Source organism: Carassius carassius, chromosome 11, assembly GCF_963082965.1.
Source record: "Carassius carassius chromosome 11, fCarCar2.1, whole genome shotgun sequence".
In the NCBI taxonomy this organism is placed as follows: Eukaryota; Metazoa; Chordata; class Actinopteri; order Cypriniformes; family Cyprinidae; genus Carassius; species Carassius carassius.
The window spans coordinates 29,300,440-29,319,766 of record NC_081765.1 but is presented as its reverse complement, the minus strand read 5'-3'; the positions used below and the strand labels follow the sequence as shown (position 1 = coordinate 29,319,766).

Here is a 19,327-nt window from a genome sequence, read left to right as displayed (position 1 = left end):
TCTTTGTAGACATGATGTTATGCAATCATTTGGATCTGCTTTGATGCCTTTCCATGTAAATGCAGCCTTTTTTGATTTGACACATAATGGCTGAGGCCCAACCTCCACTGGGGCCTTACAAAAACTCTGGCACATTCACAAAAGCAGTTTCATGAAGCTGAACTAACCCCAAGTTAACGTGTGTCCTGGCTTATGTAAGAGGAGGGTCTGAGTTGAGTTAGAACTGAAGCACTTGTGGCTGCCTGCTTTTCAGCAGCACCTGGTTAATGAGTTTGAGGAAGGAAAGGGGGGCGTCGACGTTCAGGAGAAGTTCATCTAGAGACAATCTGGAAGTGAAACATAGGAGCAGAGCCAAGCACTCGGCTACAAGGGACAGAAACATATATTGCCTAAAAACGGTAGGAAACATTCCCTGGGAATAAATTGTTTTGAACTGTAAAAACTGAGTAACTACTGATTTCAGATACTTTTGATGGATATATTACATAAATATCACATATATTGTTGTGCCACTTAATGGTGGACTGTGTGCTGCAGGTTAAGGGAGGGTCTTGTAAGTCATAAATTTGTAAATCCAGAGCAATTTCATTCTCAGTTTGCACTGTTTCCCATGCATCCTTCACAATGTCATTCACAAAGGCTCCACTGTTGGTTGCAAGGGGTCAAACAGAGCACAATAAACAGAGTTGACTGTACTAGGCTAACAGTGAGCTACTGTACATCTCACTAATAATCAACAACCCACTATTGATGGTCTGTTTAACTAAATGATCCAACCAGCTCAAATGTGCTTCAGAAAAAACAGGTCTCCATTGATGACATACATAGACTACATGAATGCATAGAGGGGAAAAGCTGAGGTTCAATAAGGGAGGCTTTAACTAGATCATAACAGAAAACATTCAACATAACCTGCACCTGTTTATTTTTAATACTTTGTAAGCTTCCTTTTCCACTTGCTATGGCATACTTGATACATCCAGTAATTATGCATTGACTTTAGACTTGTATTAAGATACACTACCAGTCAAAAGTTTGGACACACCTACTCATTATTTTATATTAAGATTTTGCATATATTATTTTTAAAGTAAAACATACCAAAAACTATAAAAACACAAATGGAATTATGCAGCCATAACTGCAGTCTAACCAGTCTTTTATTTTATCTTCCACATGTCTAAGTTACTATACTTTGTCTAGATTCTCTACCAACCAAGTGTGTCCAGACCTTTGACTGCTATGTAAGAGTTAACCAGTAATGCATTCCAGTCCAGATTAGAGCGCATTTTTGCACTTGAATTTAAGTTTCAAATCAGGGTTATTTCGGTTCGAGAATTCTTTCCTGTTAAAAGAAGAATTGTAGTTTTTCAGAAAGCTCCATGGCACTAACAATCTCTAGTTTAAAAGGATTGCTCACTTAAAAATTACGATCCTGCCATCATTTACTCACTTTCATGTTATTTCAGACTTGTCATGTCTTTCTTTCTTCTGCAGAACTCAAAGGGCGATATTTTGGGAAAGTTTCAACTGTTTTTAAATCACACAATGAAGGTAAATTGGGAAAAAGAAATCTAATCATAAATGTTTAAACGCAATTTTATTTATTTATTTATTTATTTATTTACAATGGGAAAATGTGGGTCCCATGGCCAAACCATTTGAGAAGCATTGTTATGGTAATTAAATAATTCAACAAATAAGAATTCATATTTTTTATCAGGGTGGGGGAAAAAAGGAAATTAAATTCAGTGGTCAGAAGGAGGTGGCCAGTGTATAGTAGTATATCAGTCATTTCAACACATTACAGTAAAATGTAAAGGACAAGTATGCATGGCACCAGATGGGCTGGGGGTGGAGAGGCAAACAAACATACAATATTTGTTTCACTCTATTGCTCAGAGACATCTACTGGGGATGGGGGGCGAGATGAACGACTTATGCCTGTAACCACAGATATGACACACCTGTATGCATATCACCCGCTCTTGCCATATATGGCCCTGAATGAATGAACACAGAGAGAGATAAAAGTGCAAGGGTTGTAAAGTAGAGAAAGCTCCAAAACCTGGCTGTGAACCAGCAGAACCTTTACCTGGCTGCTTCCTTCTCGATTCCACCGGTGGCAGGTGAGCTCCTCTTACTCTCGCTCTTACCGTTGCAGAAAAATACCTTTAACATTGACGGTTAAAGTGATTCATTAGCCAAGTATACTGTAAAAGTTGTCCCTGTAAAAGAAGAAAAAAGGAAAACCCAGTTGTAAATTTAGTACCTAATATAGCAGGGCTTTTTATTTGAACATTGTTCAGTGGTTATGCCTAAACATTTAGCATGAATCACTATTATTAATTAAACTTCTATCATCTGCAGCAAAAAATTGTAGAAATGACAAAAATGCCCCAGCTTTTAGAATTATGGTTGTCAAAAGTGCTCATGTTCTGCCTTTTATCTGTTATCTAACATTAAATATATTCTGACCGTCTATTCTAGGATATAATACCCTTCGCTTTATATCATTGGTATACAGTGTGTCTGGCAATAACAAAATCTGTATGGTGTTTAAGATGGCTTGCTGTTATTCATTCTGAATGAATCTCAGTGGTGACTAAAACATCCATTAGTGGCTTTATGTTTGAATGACTTGACAACATGCTATTTTTCTATACTGCATTGTACATTATAAGCTTGCATTGCATAATCTGATCTCCTCATATGCTTTGGTCTGAAACAGAAGGTTGGATTGGTCATGGTGGGCAGTTTACAGGAAGAATATTAATCAAGGTTATAAGGAAAAAAGGTGGAGATGAGATATGTTCTGTACACAGCACTGTCAGGCCTGATCAAACACATGGTGGTTAAATAAAAACTCTGCACACTTTCCTGTTTGCTCTGACACTCTGCATCTAGTAATTCTGGAGGGCATCATTTGTGATTATGCCATTGTAACTGTAACAGCATAGTGGAGCCTGTAATTCATTATTGCACTAACAACGTAACTTCTAGAATTTAGTTAGGAAATATGAACCTTTGCACTTACAAAGGTGACTTAACTGCTGACTTAAGGGTCAGCGCAATCTGCTCGCACTAGAGACAGTAATACAACAACCTAATAAAACCCAACCATCCAATCAAACAGGAGAGATTGAGTCATCTGTATTATCAGACCATATCAACATCTATGCTGCAAGGTACAAGGCAAACAAAAAAAGATGTTGATAAGGAAGCTCATAAATTTGGGATATGCAAACAGAAATTAATCCTCTAGGGCGTATGTAGATCTAGATATATATATTGGATGTGTATACTGTATCTGTGTGTATTGATCGCTGTTCGTGATCTGACATTTTGCTTGGACACTTATAAATAAAATATCTTTAGTGAAATTAATTTGATGTGAGAAGATATTTTTTAAAAGTTTTTTTTGCTTTGTGTGCTGCCGTCTTGACCAGGTCTCCCTGGATGAAGAGAATATGATGTCTCAATGGGTTCTTCCTGGTTATAGGATAAATAAAATTAATAAAAATAAATAAAATAAACCACAATTTGAGGATGAATGCATGTCACACTGACTGAAAAATGTCATTAAGTTCCCATAATATACTGTACCATGTAAGCGCTATTGTCAGACGCGATGGCCCCACATGATTTGATTGAAACTTCCTGCTTAATTTGTTAAAAACGATACCACAGATGGATGATAGTAACCAAGCAATAGCAAGTTTCTTAAATCAGTGTACGTGAGGATGCGGAAGTGAGTATAGAAAGGATGTGGTTGGTATTTCAATGTGAGAAGCCATAGTTTTGAAACAGAGACACTGTTTCTCACTAGCCACATAGTTTGCAGCATATTTAAACAGATAGGTGGTTTGCACACAACAAAGCAAACAAAATATAATCAAATAATAATACATTTTTTATAGTCCCCTGACCATCATAAACATGTTCAACTTCCTTTAGAACATAATAGTTTGTTACGTAAGCAAAGGTAGAGAATATTCATATAATAAATTATTATAAAAGTGTATCAGTAATGCAATAAAAGTTATGGCTAAATTATTTAATTAAATCTGTACTGATCAAATGTATCTCAATAGCCAGTTCAGTGCAAAAATATGAAATGTTTTGTCTTTGTTTTTCAGTAAAATATCTAAACATCCATTAAACGAGGCCAAATAATTTGATATTCGAACTTACATAATATAGTTAGTCTTGTTTTCAGATATTATATCTTGAATTAGTGATTAAAAACAAATAAATATCTTGCAAAATTAATATTCAAGATTGTATTTAGGAAGATTTTGATATTCTTTTCAGAACAATTAAGCACCTTTTTAGATAACTAGAATAAATCTTGAATTTAGCTTTTTTGCTTGTAGATTAAATGCAAAAACAGAACTAAACTTTTTAGAAAAAGAAAGAAAGAAAAAAAAATTGTAAATAAAAACGTATTCCCTGAAATGGCACATTACATGATTTTCCTTTTAATTGAATGGATTGAATGGAAGGATGTTTATATGGAAAATAAGACTGAGACATACTGGTTAAGCAAACATTTATTTGCAGCTTGAACTCTGTGCTCAGTGCAGTAGATAAAGTGAAGGATTGTGGGGCTTGATCACGACCTGACATCTCAGCCACACTTAATATAACTGCTCTGGATATAGAGGCGTAGCATTTTTACCACACCTTAGCAACATATATTTGACATGAGGCTTTCACTTCCTTTACCAGTGATGGCTGACTATCTTTCTTCCATAAGCGTTCAAACTTTTTTTTTAGTTTTAGTGTCTGGGTTTACTAATGCATGAACTGAAGTGCACTATACTCTTATTTAGGCTGCACCCTCTTTTGCACTTAATACTAAGAAAGCCTATCATGAAGGAAATCATTAAACAATATATTAAAGGAACAGTTCACCCAGTTTCATGTTCCACAGTTTTATACCGTTTATAGTGACCATGGCTTTCAAAGTCCAAAAACGACGTCCAAAGTCTTCAGAAGCCATATTATAGCTTCATTGGAAGAACAGATGTAATTATTAATTTAAAAGTCATGATTAACCAGAAATCTTCCATTTAATTATTAGTTTATGTACTGCAATATCAAATATGCCATGTTTAGAGAAAAATAACTGCCTTTAGGTTTAGGGTGACATGAAGGCGAGTAAATAATAACTTTTACTATTATGGGGGAAGTCGTGGACTAGTGGTTATAGAGTTTGACTCTTAACCCTAAGGTTGTGAGTTTGAGTCTCAGGCTAGCAATACCATGACTGAGGTGCCCCTGAGCAAGGCACTAAACCCCAAACTGTTCCCTGGGTGTGGCAGCATAAATAGCTGCCCACGGGTGTGTGTTCACAGTGTGTGTTTGTGTGTGTGTGCACTTTGGATGGGTTAAATGCAGAGCAGCAGTTCTCAGTATGAGTCACCATACTTGGCTGCATTTCATCTCACTTATTTCTCTTTGTTATACAGTGAGGTCAGATGAAGGATAAAGTGTAGATTTCAGAAAAAAAAGGGATCCTTAAAAAGCAATAAAAACATTTGTTTGCTTGTCATTGTGTACTGGAAAGCAAAATGAAATGGACAAATAAAGTTTTGAAAAGTTCATACACAGGATATGTGTGCTTTGTAATTCTAAGAAAACGATCTAGATCACTGAACTCAAGTAATTTCTTTCCAACCCTCCCTCGTTCTCTCGTCCAGGTATTTTCTGAGACGTAAGCTGGCACCATGCCACAGGATGTCAAGACCGATGTTCCTAAAGTCCTTGATAAAACCACACCAGGACTTCAGGTGTGGAGAGTGGAGGTAAGTAGGAAGGATACTACCTCAAATCAGTGCATTCAACATCTGAGATACTGACATCTTTAGCAAATAACTAAACTGTCTTCTTTTTAAATTACTGGTCAGAACATGGAGCTCGTGCCTTGTCCACCTAAAACATATGGCCAGTTTTTTGAAGGAGACAGCTATGTAATACTCTACGTAAGTATCAGCACTTAGTGCCCTAATCGACTCAAGTGCATTTAACCTGACAAAAACTAACCGCTAAAGGAAAACATTTCATTTTCAGACTCACAAGACCAGCAACAACTACACCTATGACCTCCATTATTGGCTGGGCAATGCCACCTCCCAGGATGAGCAAGGAGCAGCAGCGATATACACCACGCAGATGGATGAACACCTAGGGGGCGCTGCTGTGCAGCATCGTGAAACCCAGGGCCATGAGAGCGCCACTTTCCAAGGATACTTTAAACAGGGCATCATGTAAGCCATCTCCTGACTGATTGGATTACCTTGAATGAATCTATAAACCAAATGAACCAAAACATGTAAAGGTCACATATGTTATCACATATATTTTAGGAACATTAGGATACTTTGCTAATAAATAAATAAAACTAAACATAATTCTGTATAAAAAGATATTACTAAAGATATTAGCATTATATGTTTAAATCTCCATACATTAAAGGATTACCATTTAAAAAGTATGTATGATGTTACATTACAATAACGAGAATGTGCACAATGCACATATTTTCCTTTAAAGGGGTCATATGACATTGCGAAAAAGAACATTATTTGGTGTATTTGGTGTAATGCAATGTGCTTATGCAGTTAAGTTTAAAAAACACATCATTTTCCACATAATGTTCATTACTGTTGCTCCTCTATGCCCCGCCTTTCTGAAACGTGTCGATTTTTTACAAAGCTCATTGCTCTGAAAAGCGAGGTGTGCTCTGATTGGCCAGTTATCCAGTGCGTCGTGATTGGCTGAATACTTCAAGTGTGTGACAGAAATGTTACGCCCCTTAACATACTGTGATGCCATCTCCCGGCGTGACGAAACAAAACCAGTAAAACCCATTATAAACAAGGCATTTGTTGCATCCAATGGGGACATAATTACTGATTATAATGACTTAAACTGTCTTTTTACACATTGTGTTGCATATCGCGCTGTGTAAACATAAAACCATGTCTGTATTTGTGATCAGCAAAACGACAAACAACAAGCGCTACTCTACTCATTTGAATCATCAATGGCAAGTTCTTTAAATATGTAAACATACTTGCATCATATGACCCCTTTAATCGTAATTTCCACCACTGAGCCTCTTTATTTTAAGAAGCTGTGAGAAGCACATGACTTTATAATGCGTCTCTTAGTCACAAAGTTAAAAATGTGGAAGTTTACAAAAACAGATTTCTTCATTTCATTTTACTAAAAATGGTACAGTTTGAGTGAGTAAACATGAGTTACAATTGATAACAATGTTAATCTTTTTATTCCAGATACAAAAAAGGTGGAGTCGCATCTGGGATGAAACAAGTGGAGACAAACACATACAACATTCGCAGACTGCTGCATGTTAAGGGAAATAAGCATGTGGTTGCAGGAGAGGTATTAATAGCCCCAGCCACAATACAGAAATTCAAACCCACTATAACAAGACCAGAGGTGTAAAAACCCCTACGGCATTTGACTTCTCCTTTTATTCATGGCAACAACACAAAAAACAACTACCCACACCAAGCCTGATTAAAAATCACCAGTCCATATTAATTTTAAACATCTTTTAAGATAAACTGCATGCCATGCACTTATTTGCTATTTAAATCACATTTAAAATTGATGAAGAAAGGAATACTGTAAGCAAAAAGTAATAATTTAAATAATATCTAAATGATTTACAAAAGAAGATCTGTAAAAATACTAATATAAAATTCACGCAGGTCATGAATTGCTGTTGTATAGGTTTTTGAACGCCAGTTGTGATTGCACTTAAGGTTCCATTTATTAACATTAGTTAACTACGTTAGTTGACATGAACTAAGATTAATAAAGGCTTTATAAGTATTTTTCATTGTTTTCATAATTTTCATTTTAAGATATGTCATTGCAAGTTTCTTTAAGTTAAAACAGCCCAGATAAGCATGTTAGTCTGAGTCTAGGCTTAAACCTTGCAACTGGGGCTATATGTTTTATCCCAGATGAATATGGATATGGAGATATTTGTAAGCTGATGTTCCCCCAAAAAGTGTAAATAATGAGGTTCAATTTCTCTGTGTGCAGGTGGAAATGAGCTGGAACAGCTTTAATCAAGGTGATGTGTTCCTGCTGGACCTGGGGAGCCTGCTCATTCAGTGGAATGGGCCCAAGAGTAACCGAATGGAGAGGTTGAGGGTAATTGATTTGCAATCCAAAGACAACCCTATTCAGTAACATAAACACATTCTTGATGCTAAGGGTTTATATTATCACATCTGCACTGTAAGTTCACTAAAGGCTTTTGTTTTCATAGGGAATGAACCTAGCAAAGGACATTCGTGATCGAGAGAGGGGTGGTCGAGCACAAGTGACTGTAGTGGAAGGAGATGATGAGAAATCTTCAGGGGAAGCAATGAAATTGATGAGTCAGGCACTGGGAGAGAGAAAACACATCAAAGATGCCATCCCAGATAATATTGTGGATGAGAAACTCAAGACTGCCATTAAACTCTTTCAGTGAGTAATAGTTTTAACTACAAATGAAAGCATGTGTTGAAAATGATGTATTCAAGCTAAAATAAGTATCTTGTGTGAAAAGTATTTCAGATGCTCAGGGTAACCTTGTAGTGCAGGAGGTGGCAGTGAAACCTCTCACACAAGACCTACTGAAAACTGAGGTATGAATAACCATGTCAGCTAATGCAAACTAAACACAGAAGCATAAAACAATTCTGTGTAAAGGCTACCATGATAGCATAGGCCCCTAATGATATATAGTGTCAAATGTCACCTTTACAGATATGTCAAAGTGCACAGGTGCATTTCATTGAGTGCATTTTACAGCTCGGAGTCAGCATCAGCATAATGTGTACACCTACATAGTGGATGCCTGTTATGATAAGAAAGAACTATAAGGAACACAGTCTTGCAGTTTGATTTGGTTATGTGATTGTGATGCAAATATGACAGAATATTGTATAAAAAGTCTTCATGAAATGCTGTTGCTTTACAAACTGCTTATGCAGTTGAACATTATTTCAAGACAAAAAGGAAGTTCGATGAGAGAAATTAATTAATTAGGAAATTGATTGGATTGTGAAAAGTGAAAGCTAAATTAAAGTATGGAGCTGAATAGTTGGAGGAAATAGGCTGAAGAGCAAGAGAAGCTTCTGACTTTAATTATAAAAGTTGTTTCAGATATATTTTGATCAAAGTTAATGAAAACATTTATAGCATGCATCCATGAACTGTCAATGAATTGTGCACCAAGACCAAGAACATACATATAAACTAAATGAAAATCTTGTGAAAATGACAAACTATTTATTTGAAATGGAGAAGTGGAACAAAACGGGCACCCAAAACGAAGGCAAGCAAGTTGTATGCATGATGGCTAATCAAATGGTAAACGAGTGTGTAATCCTCATTGTGATATAAAAGATGCATGGCTGTTATTACAAACACTCGCAAAAACAAAAAGGCAATGTCTATAAAAGAACTCTTCTGACTCACAAGAGAGCACTTCTGCACAAACATTTCTTAGCTGAAAAGGGAGAGAAACTAAAACGGACACTTTCAAAGTAGAAAAAATGTTAATTGACGTAATTCCTGTGACAGGACTGCTATCTGCTGGATCAAGGCGGAATAAAGATCTTTATCTGGAAGGGCAAAAAGGCATCAAAAACTGAGAGAGCAGAATCTCTGAAGAAAGCAGAGGTGAGTCTTACACCAACAAAGCACTAATCAAAGTGTGCTTTTCACAAGGGAGCTCATTCACCAACTGCGTATTTGCAAGTATTTGTGAGTAAAACCCATGTGAATGAAATCACAATTCATTATTAAATAATTGATCATATAAGGCCTCAAGAATCAAGTCTTTAAGTTATTATTTTGGAGGACAAAAATGATCTGGTATAGATTCCGGATTTCCCAAAAAATAGCATCAGAGCCATTTTGGCCATTTGTATACAATTATCACTGAATAATGCCCAATATTTCTAAACTAAAAGTGTATTGCAAATGTTAATTTAATCACATATCAAATTCTTGCTATATAAAAAACTCCATCATCTCACTTCATGTTTTATTGTTCTAGGCCTACATAAAGGCAAAAGGATATCCTTCATCCACCTATGTAGAGACAGTAAGTGAAGGAGCAGAATCATCAGTGTTCAAGCAACTCTTTCAGAAGTGGACAGAAAAGGGACAGACAGTTGGATTGGGCTCCACTCACAGTCCAGGAAAAATAGGTGAACATTGTTTACTAATGTTAAGAAAGCATGTGTAAAAACAAAAGTCCGGGAGATGAAAAAAGAAAACATCTTTAGTCTTATAACTGCAAACACAGTCATGAACATTGGCAGTGGTGGCCTAAAAATGCCATGCAAGTATTCGAATTAGTGAATCTGGAAATTGAACCTTTGATCTTTTGCACTGCTAACGCAATGCTCTACCATTGAACCACAGGAACCCATGATTCTGACTCTACTATGTTATAATTTCTGCTTTCTGTAGCCAAGGTTGAGCAAGTTAAGTTTGACGCCACCTCAATGCATGCCAGACCTGACTTGGCTGCAAAGCAGAAAATGGTAGATGATGGGTCGGGCGAAGCTGAGGTCAGTGAAATGACATTTGATGAAATGACAATTACCTTTCATTCATTTCCATGAAAACGAACTCATTACATGAGTGTGTTCATCCCTCAGGTATGGAGGATAGAGGACAATGAGCTTGTCCCTGTGGAGAGGAAGTGGCTTGGCCACTTCTATGGTGGGGACTGTTACCTCATTCTCTACAAATATGAAGTAAACAGCAAACTACACTACATTCTGTACATGTGGCAAGTAAGTGTCTCTTCCTTCCTCATTTAATCATTGTACATTTTAACTTAATCCTATACAAAGAAGATTCCTCTAATGTTTTTTAAAGAAGTCTTGCTCACCAAGGCTTCATTTATTTGATAAAAAATGCAGTAAAAATAATACAGTAAAACTGAAACATTGTGAGACATTAATATATGGCAAAACAACTTTTCTATTTCAATATATTTTAAAATTTAATTAATTTCTCAAAGCTGAAGTTGACTCCAGTCTTCAGTGTAACATTGCTTTTATAGTTAAAATTACAATTAAATGATACAAATTTCTCTGAAATTCTTTGAATTTTTAATTCCACTTTCCTACATTACATTTGGAATTCAGTATCCTAGTTTAAATTCAGTTCAAAGTCAGGAATTTAATTGTTATTTAAAAGGCATTCTCAGTTCAATTCTGAATACTGATGGCATTTTAGGGCCGCCATGCAAGCACAGCGGAGCTGACAGCCTCTGCATATCAGGCTGTGATCCTGGACCAGAAGTACAATGGGGAACCAGTGCAGGTCCGTGTTCCTATGGGAAAGGAGCCTATGCACCTAATGGCCATTTTCAAGGGCAAAATGATTGTTTATGAGGTAAGTTTGTCAGGCTGTCTCCCTCTATATAATTAGCACTTGGTCATTTCATCTGTTATGAACCATGGCCAGACTTTGGGCTCGAGTGAGCTGCAGCCCATGCATGGGCCCTGTCTTGTAGGGGGCTCTGCCTTTGCCGGTTTATGTTTACATCTGTTTGATTTGTTCGTTATATGCCAGTCAGAATTCAGAAATTATTAGCCACATTTCCACTGTGCACTCAAGATCTAAATGGCCAGCTGGGGCTACAGCTTACAAAAAGTAAAAAAGTAGCTTATTTCATTTTTGCAATCATTTAATATTTCTACATTCAAAAATGTTATGTAACATTTATGCATATTCCAAATATGAGTTTTGTTGATAGTGATTTAATTTTATTGTTTTTATTCGATTTAATCTATCGATTGAACTAGATTAAAATGTTTGTAGACAAACTTTAAGTTGGCTTGATAAAAAGTTGTAACTTTTTAAAAAAGTTTTAAAAGCTTGCGGTCTGAAAGTTTTAAGTTTGGGGGTGGTTGTTAAGCTGTTTCTAGTATGTCTAGCATGTTGCTAAATTGTTTTGCATAATAAGCATGTTACTAGGATGTTGCTAGCATGATTAGCATGTCACTAACATTTTTCTAGCATGTTTCCAACATGGTTAGCATGTTAATAGCATGATTAGCAAGTTACTAGCATGTTTCTATCATGATAAACATGTTACTAGCATGTTGTTATAATATTAGCAAGTTACTAACTTTTTTAAGCATGATCCAAGCATGATTAACATTTAATAGCATGGTTTTAGCATTTTGTTAGCATAATTAACAAGTTACTAACATGTTTCTTAAATGATAAGCATGTTTCTAGCATGTTGCTAACATTATAAGCAAGTTACAAGCATGATTTTAGCATGATTAGCAAACTAAATAGCATATTTTGAACAATATTAGCAAATTAATAGCATGCTGCTATCATGATTAGCATGTTACTAGCATGTTTTCAGCATGATTAGCAAGTTACTAACATGTTGTTACCGTGACTGACAAGTCAATAGCATGTTATTAACCAGATTAGCAAGTTAATAGCATGTTGTTAGCATGATTAGCCTGTTACTAGCATGATGCTGGAATGTTTCTATAATGTTTAACAAGTTGGTAATGTTTTAGCATAAATAAAAAAGTTACTAGCATGTTGTTAGCAAGATTCTAGCATGATTAGCAAATGACTGGAATGTTGTTAACATTATGAGCAAGTTTACTACCATGTGGCTATCATTATTAGCATGTTACTAGCATGATTAATAAGTTATTAACATTTTGTTAACATGATAAGCAAGTTACTAGCATTTTGTTAGCATGTTGCTAGCATGATTAGCAAGTTACTAGCATGTTGTTAACATGATAAGCATGTTACTAACATGATGTTAACATGTTTCTAGCATGTTTAATAAAGTTGCTAACATTTTTCTAGCATAATTAACATGTTAATAGCATCGTGTTAGCCTTTTTTTACCATGATTAATAACTTGCACATTTCTAGCATGATAAGCATTTTACTAGCATGTTGTTAGCATGATTAGCAAGTTACTAACATTTTTGTCAGCATGTTTCTAGAATGATTAGCAAGTTACTATCATGTTGTTAACATGTTTCTATTTGCTAATCCAGCTAAAACCAGTTCATTCAGTAAAAAAAAAAAAAAAAAAAAACTAAGACAGCCTGACCTGCTAAAAAAGTGTCCAAACCACTTTAAAACCAGCTTGGGAGACCAGTCAAAGCAGTCAATCAGCTTAGGCTGGGTTTATATAGTTTATTTATTTATAGAGTTGGTAAACTTTGTTATAGCAATTGATAGCTTAAATACACCATAAGTCTTATTGTATAGAAGTTTTCACCCCCTAAATGAACATCTATGGGATTTTGATAGTCTGGTTTACGAAATGAAAAAAATCAGTTAGAAAAGATATAGCAACATGAGTTAGACCAAGTTTAAATAGGATTTCAGTAAGCTGGCTTTTTCAAGCCAGAACCTGACATAAGATATGACACATATGACACAATACATTTAATACTTATAAGCCAACATCTGTTTTTTTCTCAAACTTATTTAAGGGATTGATCTCTCAACTGAAAGAGCACATCCTGTTTATTATATTATATTGAATATTCAGTATTACATTTAAACTTTGACTATATCCCAGACGCGTTGCATATTTATTGTATTATTTATGTACCTCAAAGCATATGTTTGTGTATTTTGTGTTACTCCATAATGTGTTCTATTTGAAGGCATTTTTAGTGAAGGTATGGGGCTCAAACATAACCTCAAGCCCAGGGGCCCCCGCCCCTTAAGTCCTGCCCTAGTTATAACAACGGAATCCGAAAACACAAAAAAACTTCCTGTTTTAAAAATAAATATAATTAAAATAAAATAAAAAGTACCTTCAAAGTTACAACTTTGTCTAGTCACTTCATAAAGGGTGCTTATCAGGAGGGTGCATATTAGTGCCTTAAAATACTAATATGCACCTATTAAGGGTAGTTAAGATACAAATGTGTACTTTTAAGGGTACTGAGGGTACTGCTTCAGTAACAAGTTAAAATATTTTTTTGCTATAAACATCATCTATCCAAGTTTAATTTGCAAGGACAATTTAAGTTAGCTACAAGAAAAGCGTGAAATGTGTGGCGCCTTAAAAACAATTGAGGTGGGACTGTCAAATAAGAGGCAGTAGGGGTGTTTTGGAAATAATTCTGAACAGTGCTGCTAGCAATGCAGAAATGACACACTTAACCTTTAAGCCTTGTAGTGCATCCATCCACCTTCTTTGTTTTTGTGACTGGTTGTGATTGAATAACAGGAAGGAAGTTGCAGAGAAGGCTCCTCCCATTCTCAGCCGTCAGTAAGACTGTTTCATGTCCATGGAACAAATGAGTTCAACACACGTGCCACTGAGGTGCCTCCGCGCTCATCTTCTCTGAACTCCAACGATGTGTTTGTGCTCAGCACAGATAAGTGCTGCTACCTGTGGTATGGCAAGGTTGGTATTTCAAATACTGACAATATCTGCCATATTTCAGATGATGTTTCTTACCTGTCTGGCATAAATACTTGCATTAAATATTACTGTACAGGGCTGCAGTGGAGATGAGAGAGAGATGGCCAAAACGCTGGCTGACATCATCTCTAAGAGGGAGAAGCATGTTATTGCAGAGGGTCAGGAACCAGCTGACTTCTGGGTTAACCTTGGTGGAAAGTCTCAGTATGCCAGCAGCAAAAGGTACAGTAAAACTTGCACATTGTACATAAAAAAATAAATAAAAGAAATAATAATAATAATAATAATAATACATTCAGCTGCCTTGTTGTCTACATAGGGAAAAGTTACATTCTAAGGACATATTCAAACTCAAATAGTACCTCATAAATATCTTGAAATGATGTACATACTGTAAATAATGGATAATATAATATAATATAATATAATATAATATAATATAATATAATATAATATAATATAATATAATATAATATAATATAATATAAATGTTTGTGATGTTGTAATTTACCTCATATCTTGTTGGTTTGGTTCATGGCTTATAGTGCTTTAAAGGAATAGTTAATCCGAGACAAAAAGAGATATTTTTAAGAATGTTAGTAACCGAACAAATTGTTGGTAGCCATTGACCTCCATAGTATTTTTTTTCATACTATGAAAGTCAATGGCTACCAGCAACTGTTTGGTTGCCAGCATTCTTCAAAATATCTTCTTTTGTGTTCAACAGAAGAAATATACTCTTACAGGTTTGGAACAAGTTGAAGGTGAGTAAATTATGACAAAAAAATTTCTTATGGGTGAACAATCCATTTTTAAAGACTTAAAAAAAATACCTATGGGAAAAGTGAAAGGAAAAAATGCTTCTAGAATAAACACCAAGGAAAAAGTGGGCAGAAAAACACAGGAGAGATATAGACATTTGATTTCAATAGGGTTTAGCATTGGAGGATGCATTTCGGCACTGCTTTTTTGCAAAGGAAATTTGCAATGCTGTCTACAAAGACAGTTCACAAGTTTTAGGACTATACTATAGCCTCTACATTTCTACTATTCTCAGACTTCAGGATGAGAACTCCAATATCACACCCCGGTTGTTTGAGTGCTCCAACCAGACGGGTCGCTTTATAGCGACAGAGATTACACACTTTAACCAAGATGACCTGGATGAGGATGACGTGATGTTGCTGGACATCTGGGATCAGGTGAATGTGGGGGTGGTTTTCTCTCATCGCATTTGTTCATATTCTTTCTGGACCCCTAGAAATCACAGCACAAATACGTTCTCTCAGGTTTACCTGTGGATCGGCAAAGGTACCAATGACACAGAGAGGCATGAAGCAGTGGTTACAGCACAGGAATATCTAAAATCCCATCCCGCAGGGCGTGATCTGGATACGCCTATCCTAGTGGTGAAGCAAGGCTTTGAGCCGCCCACTTTTACAGGCTGGTTCCACGCCTGGGACCCACAAAAGTGGAGTGTAAGTAGATGACATGACAGTTCTTTCAGCATGACAACTCACTTCACAAGCATATAGCCCAGGCGATAAATGTTTTTTATTCTCTTTCAGGGTGGGAAATCGTATGAACAGCTTAAAGCAGAACTTGGGGATGCAACTGATCTCATCAAAATTACTGTGGTAGGTTACTCATTCTTCAAAGGATAGCATGTCACTAGCAATGCCAAGATCGGTTCAGTTGCATAAACTGAGAAAATGTATACTATAACTTGTTTAGTAACAAGTGAAAGTAAAAATGGCTTAACATCTTACACAGGATCTCACCCAGCCAACCTCAAACCAAACCAACTCAAGTAGCTCCACTCAAGGAGGTAACTTGCCCCTTCCTGTCACACAAACCTTTCCTCCAGAGAAGCTGGTGAACATTCAGACAGAAGACCTGCCTGATGGAGTCGACCCCAAAAGAAAAGAGGTAAACTGATCTTCTTACACAAATCTAGCATACACAATGCCAACATGCAATGAATCATTATATATATATATTATACATTTAGAAAAATGTCACAAAAATATATATATAAAATTATATATTTATATATTTGTGAAATTTTCTTATTTACATACATGGTAATATCACAATTAAAATATCTTAATAGCTGACTTTAATTTCCTTTTTGGGGTCAGAATTGACCTGGACATGTTTTTGGGACATTTATTCATCGATAAAACTAACACACACCTCTGTCATCTATGCAGGACTATCTCTCAAATGATGATTTTAATCTGATCATGGGGATTTCTCGGATTGATTTCTATGCTCTGCCGTCCTGGAAGCAGCTGAACCTGAAGAAAGAAAAGGGCCTGTTTTAGGATGGGCACAAATAAATCCCTGTTCTACGAAACAGACTTCATCTCATTGCTAAACTGTATAAATGCTAATAGTGGTGTGATGCAAAAACACTACAGTCAGGATCATTTCCTTTTAGAGTTTTTAGATTTACATGTTTACATGTTTAATTACTTTATTTAAGTGTATTTTTTAGCAAATGCAAATTGATTTATTTGAAATCACCATATGTTATAAAGCAGAATCAATTACTTTAAAAGTATCATTTTGAACACAAAATATTGACAATATGGGAAAATGAAGTTCTGTCTTCTTTACACAGGATTTTGTATTAAAGCTGTTTGGTAAACTTCCAACGTAATCTTTTCTTAATGCACCTCAAGGGGAAACCTTTAAGCACTGACTAAAAGCTACTTTACACGAGTGCCTTAAGCACTACAATTAATTGTAATATATTTTAACGAAGATACATTTTTTATTTGTTTGTAGCTGAGGATAATCATCTACACTGAGTATTAATTATAAAGGACACTTCTGTATACTGTCTAATTTGTAATTTCCATTCGTATTAATCATTTACTGCATAAGAGGCACACCACCTGTCTAATGGAAAAAGTCAATAAACAGGAAAAGACTCATTGTAATGGAAAATCTTTTGTTGCCTCTTTGTTAATTCAAATATTATACATTAACTTATGCATACATTTAATATGGTATTGTGTCTCTTTTTTGTGTCCATAAGCAAAGCATTTGCATCTCAGTCTACAAAACAGTATACGTGTTACAAAAACTGTTATCATTTATATAGCATAGAGACTAAAGTTCGAGAATGATAGTCAAATTAGGGCAGCCTAGTTAATTAGGAAAGCTGTCAGATGTTTAAGTCATGTAGTGTACCCCAGCTGAGAGGAGAAAAGGCCCTTTAAAGCAGTCTAGGCAAGTTTGCTGATCTCTAAAATTTAAGCAGCAAACAACACCATCATGACTGGCCTGCTAGACTATCTGAGTTTAGGCTTATTTAAACTGTACTTTCAGCAGGGATCGTATTAACACAAAGCAGGGCGGTATATAGGCAGCGGCCGCCTACTCTGATGAAATAATATTTGTTAAATAACTGTTGTTTATTCTATTTTAGCACAATTGGAGAACTATTATAGCATCTCAAATAACAAAAATAAATCAAATGTATTTTTGCATAATTCTTGAGTTTGATTGACAGCAGTGTTAGCCAATTGTTATCAGTTTCGGGCATGTCGTGTATGTAAATTTGTGGGTGTTCATATATACAAGTGCTGGTGATATAATTAGAATATCATCAAAAAGTTTATTTATTTCACTAACTCCATTCTATTCATTCATTACACACAGACTGATATATATAGCCTATATATTTTGTTTTGTTAGTTTTTTGTTTTTTGACCGACACCAGCGATTAACTGCACGTTTCCTATTTTTAGGCCTATTCATTTAAATAATGAATTAACAAATAGCCTAATAATAAAAAAATTTAAAAAATTCAAACATAATAATAATAATTATAAAAAACCTTTATACACTTTAGTTAGGCCTATATAATTTGGCATTTTCAATTAATGTAGGCCTGTTACATTATTCTGATTATTAGTGATATAAATATAAAATATAAATATATATTTAAATATATATAAATATATAATATATAAATATAAATAAAGTTATTATTATATGAATATTACAATTAATTTGCACCGCAATAATTTCATAGCGCATCACCGCGTAACTGACGCGCTGCGAGGATGCTAGATATTAGCTTACTCCTAACTGAAAACGTTTTTAAAAAGGGCTTCAAAACAGGTTTATAATACAATGAATTATAGGCCTTTAAATAAAATTATTAACACTGCAATCAATGAAAAAGTAAATAATAAATTATATATATATATATAATTTTTTTATTTTTCCCCACTAGCCACCAGAAAAAAAATTGAAATGCCAAGTCCGTTTTTACGCGACTTTGGGCTTGTTTTTCTGTAAAGTCGCTTTTTGTGTGTATGTGTGTGTGTGGGGGGGGGGGGGGGGGGGAGTGGTGTTCTTGTTTCTAAAGTGTAGTTGCTTATTTGGGCTTGTTCCCAGCTCCATAATAAGTTATCAAGCTGATATTTTCTAGCCTGTTCTCTCTGTCCCTCCCTTTTCCCCATACCCACAAGAGACAGCAGAGTTTTTCCCACCCATATCCTGCTTCTAATTGGCTCTGACCCAGATGGCAACGAGTACTAGCCAATCAGAGGCAGAGCAGGGCAATCTGTTTTTTTTTTCTGGTTAGAAAAACGTCGTCAGTGAGTGACGTAAACTTTAAATAAATGCGCGCGAGTTGCGACTGATGGTGACTGACTGGACTATAGGACACTTTTTATTAGGCAATAATAAATAAAGAATTTGTGAATTCAGGATAATATTTATTTGTGTGTGCAAATTTTAATTATCAGATGTTTACTGTGCATATAATGTACTCGGTACATCAGTCTAAATTTGATATCCCATCAGTTTTCT

General features: G+C 35.4%; 1 protein-coding gene across 2 annotated transcripts; it reads left to right on the top strand.

Moving 5' to 3' along the window:
• The first annotated feature begins 298 nt into the window (after window positions 1–298).
• On the top strand, window positions 299–17,507 carry vil1 (villin 1). Of its 2 annotated transcripts, none has more exons than XM_059562479.1 (20): window positions 299–398; window positions 5,706–5,810; window positions 5,913–5,987; window positions 6,076–6,272; window positions 7,305–7,413; window positions 8,086–8,196; window positions 8,315–8,517; window positions 8,600–8,678; window positions 9,619–9,717; window positions 10,097–10,250; window positions 10,516–10,616; window positions 10,707–10,844; window positions 11,293–11,451; window positions 14,297–14,476; window positions 14,571–14,716; window positions 15,552–15,696; window positions 15,784–15,972; window positions 16,063–16,131; window positions 16,268–16,423; window positions 16,708–17,507. In XM_059562479.1, exons 2-20 carry the CDS (start codon window positions 5,733–5,735, stop codon window positions 16,819–16,821), a joined length of 2,502 nt encoding a protein of 833 aa, XP_059418462.1. In that variant the 5' UTR covers window positions 299–398; window positions 5,706–5,732; the 3' UTR covers window positions 16,822–17,507. The 2 variants fall into 2 exon arrangements, with proteins under 2 accessions (XP_059418462.1, XP_059418461.1); XM_059562478.1 differs by lacking the exon at window positions 299–398 and adding an exon at window positions 1,930–2,129.
• The last annotated feature ends 1,820 nt before the right edge of the window (window positions 17,508–19,327 follow it).

Coding starts and splice junctions, on each gene's coding strand:
- vil1 (XM_059562479.1), top strand. CDS start 5,733: ATGCCACAGGATGTCAAGACCGATGTTCCTAAAGTCCTTGATAAAACC. Junction 8,679..9,618: donor AAGACCTACTGAAAACTGAG/GTATGAATAACC, acceptor TTCCTGTGACAG/GACTGCTATCTGCTGGATCA. Junction 10,251..10,515: donor TCACAGTCCAGGAAAAATAG/GTGAACATTGTT, acceptor TGCTTTCTGTAG/CCAAGGTTGAGCAAGTTAAG.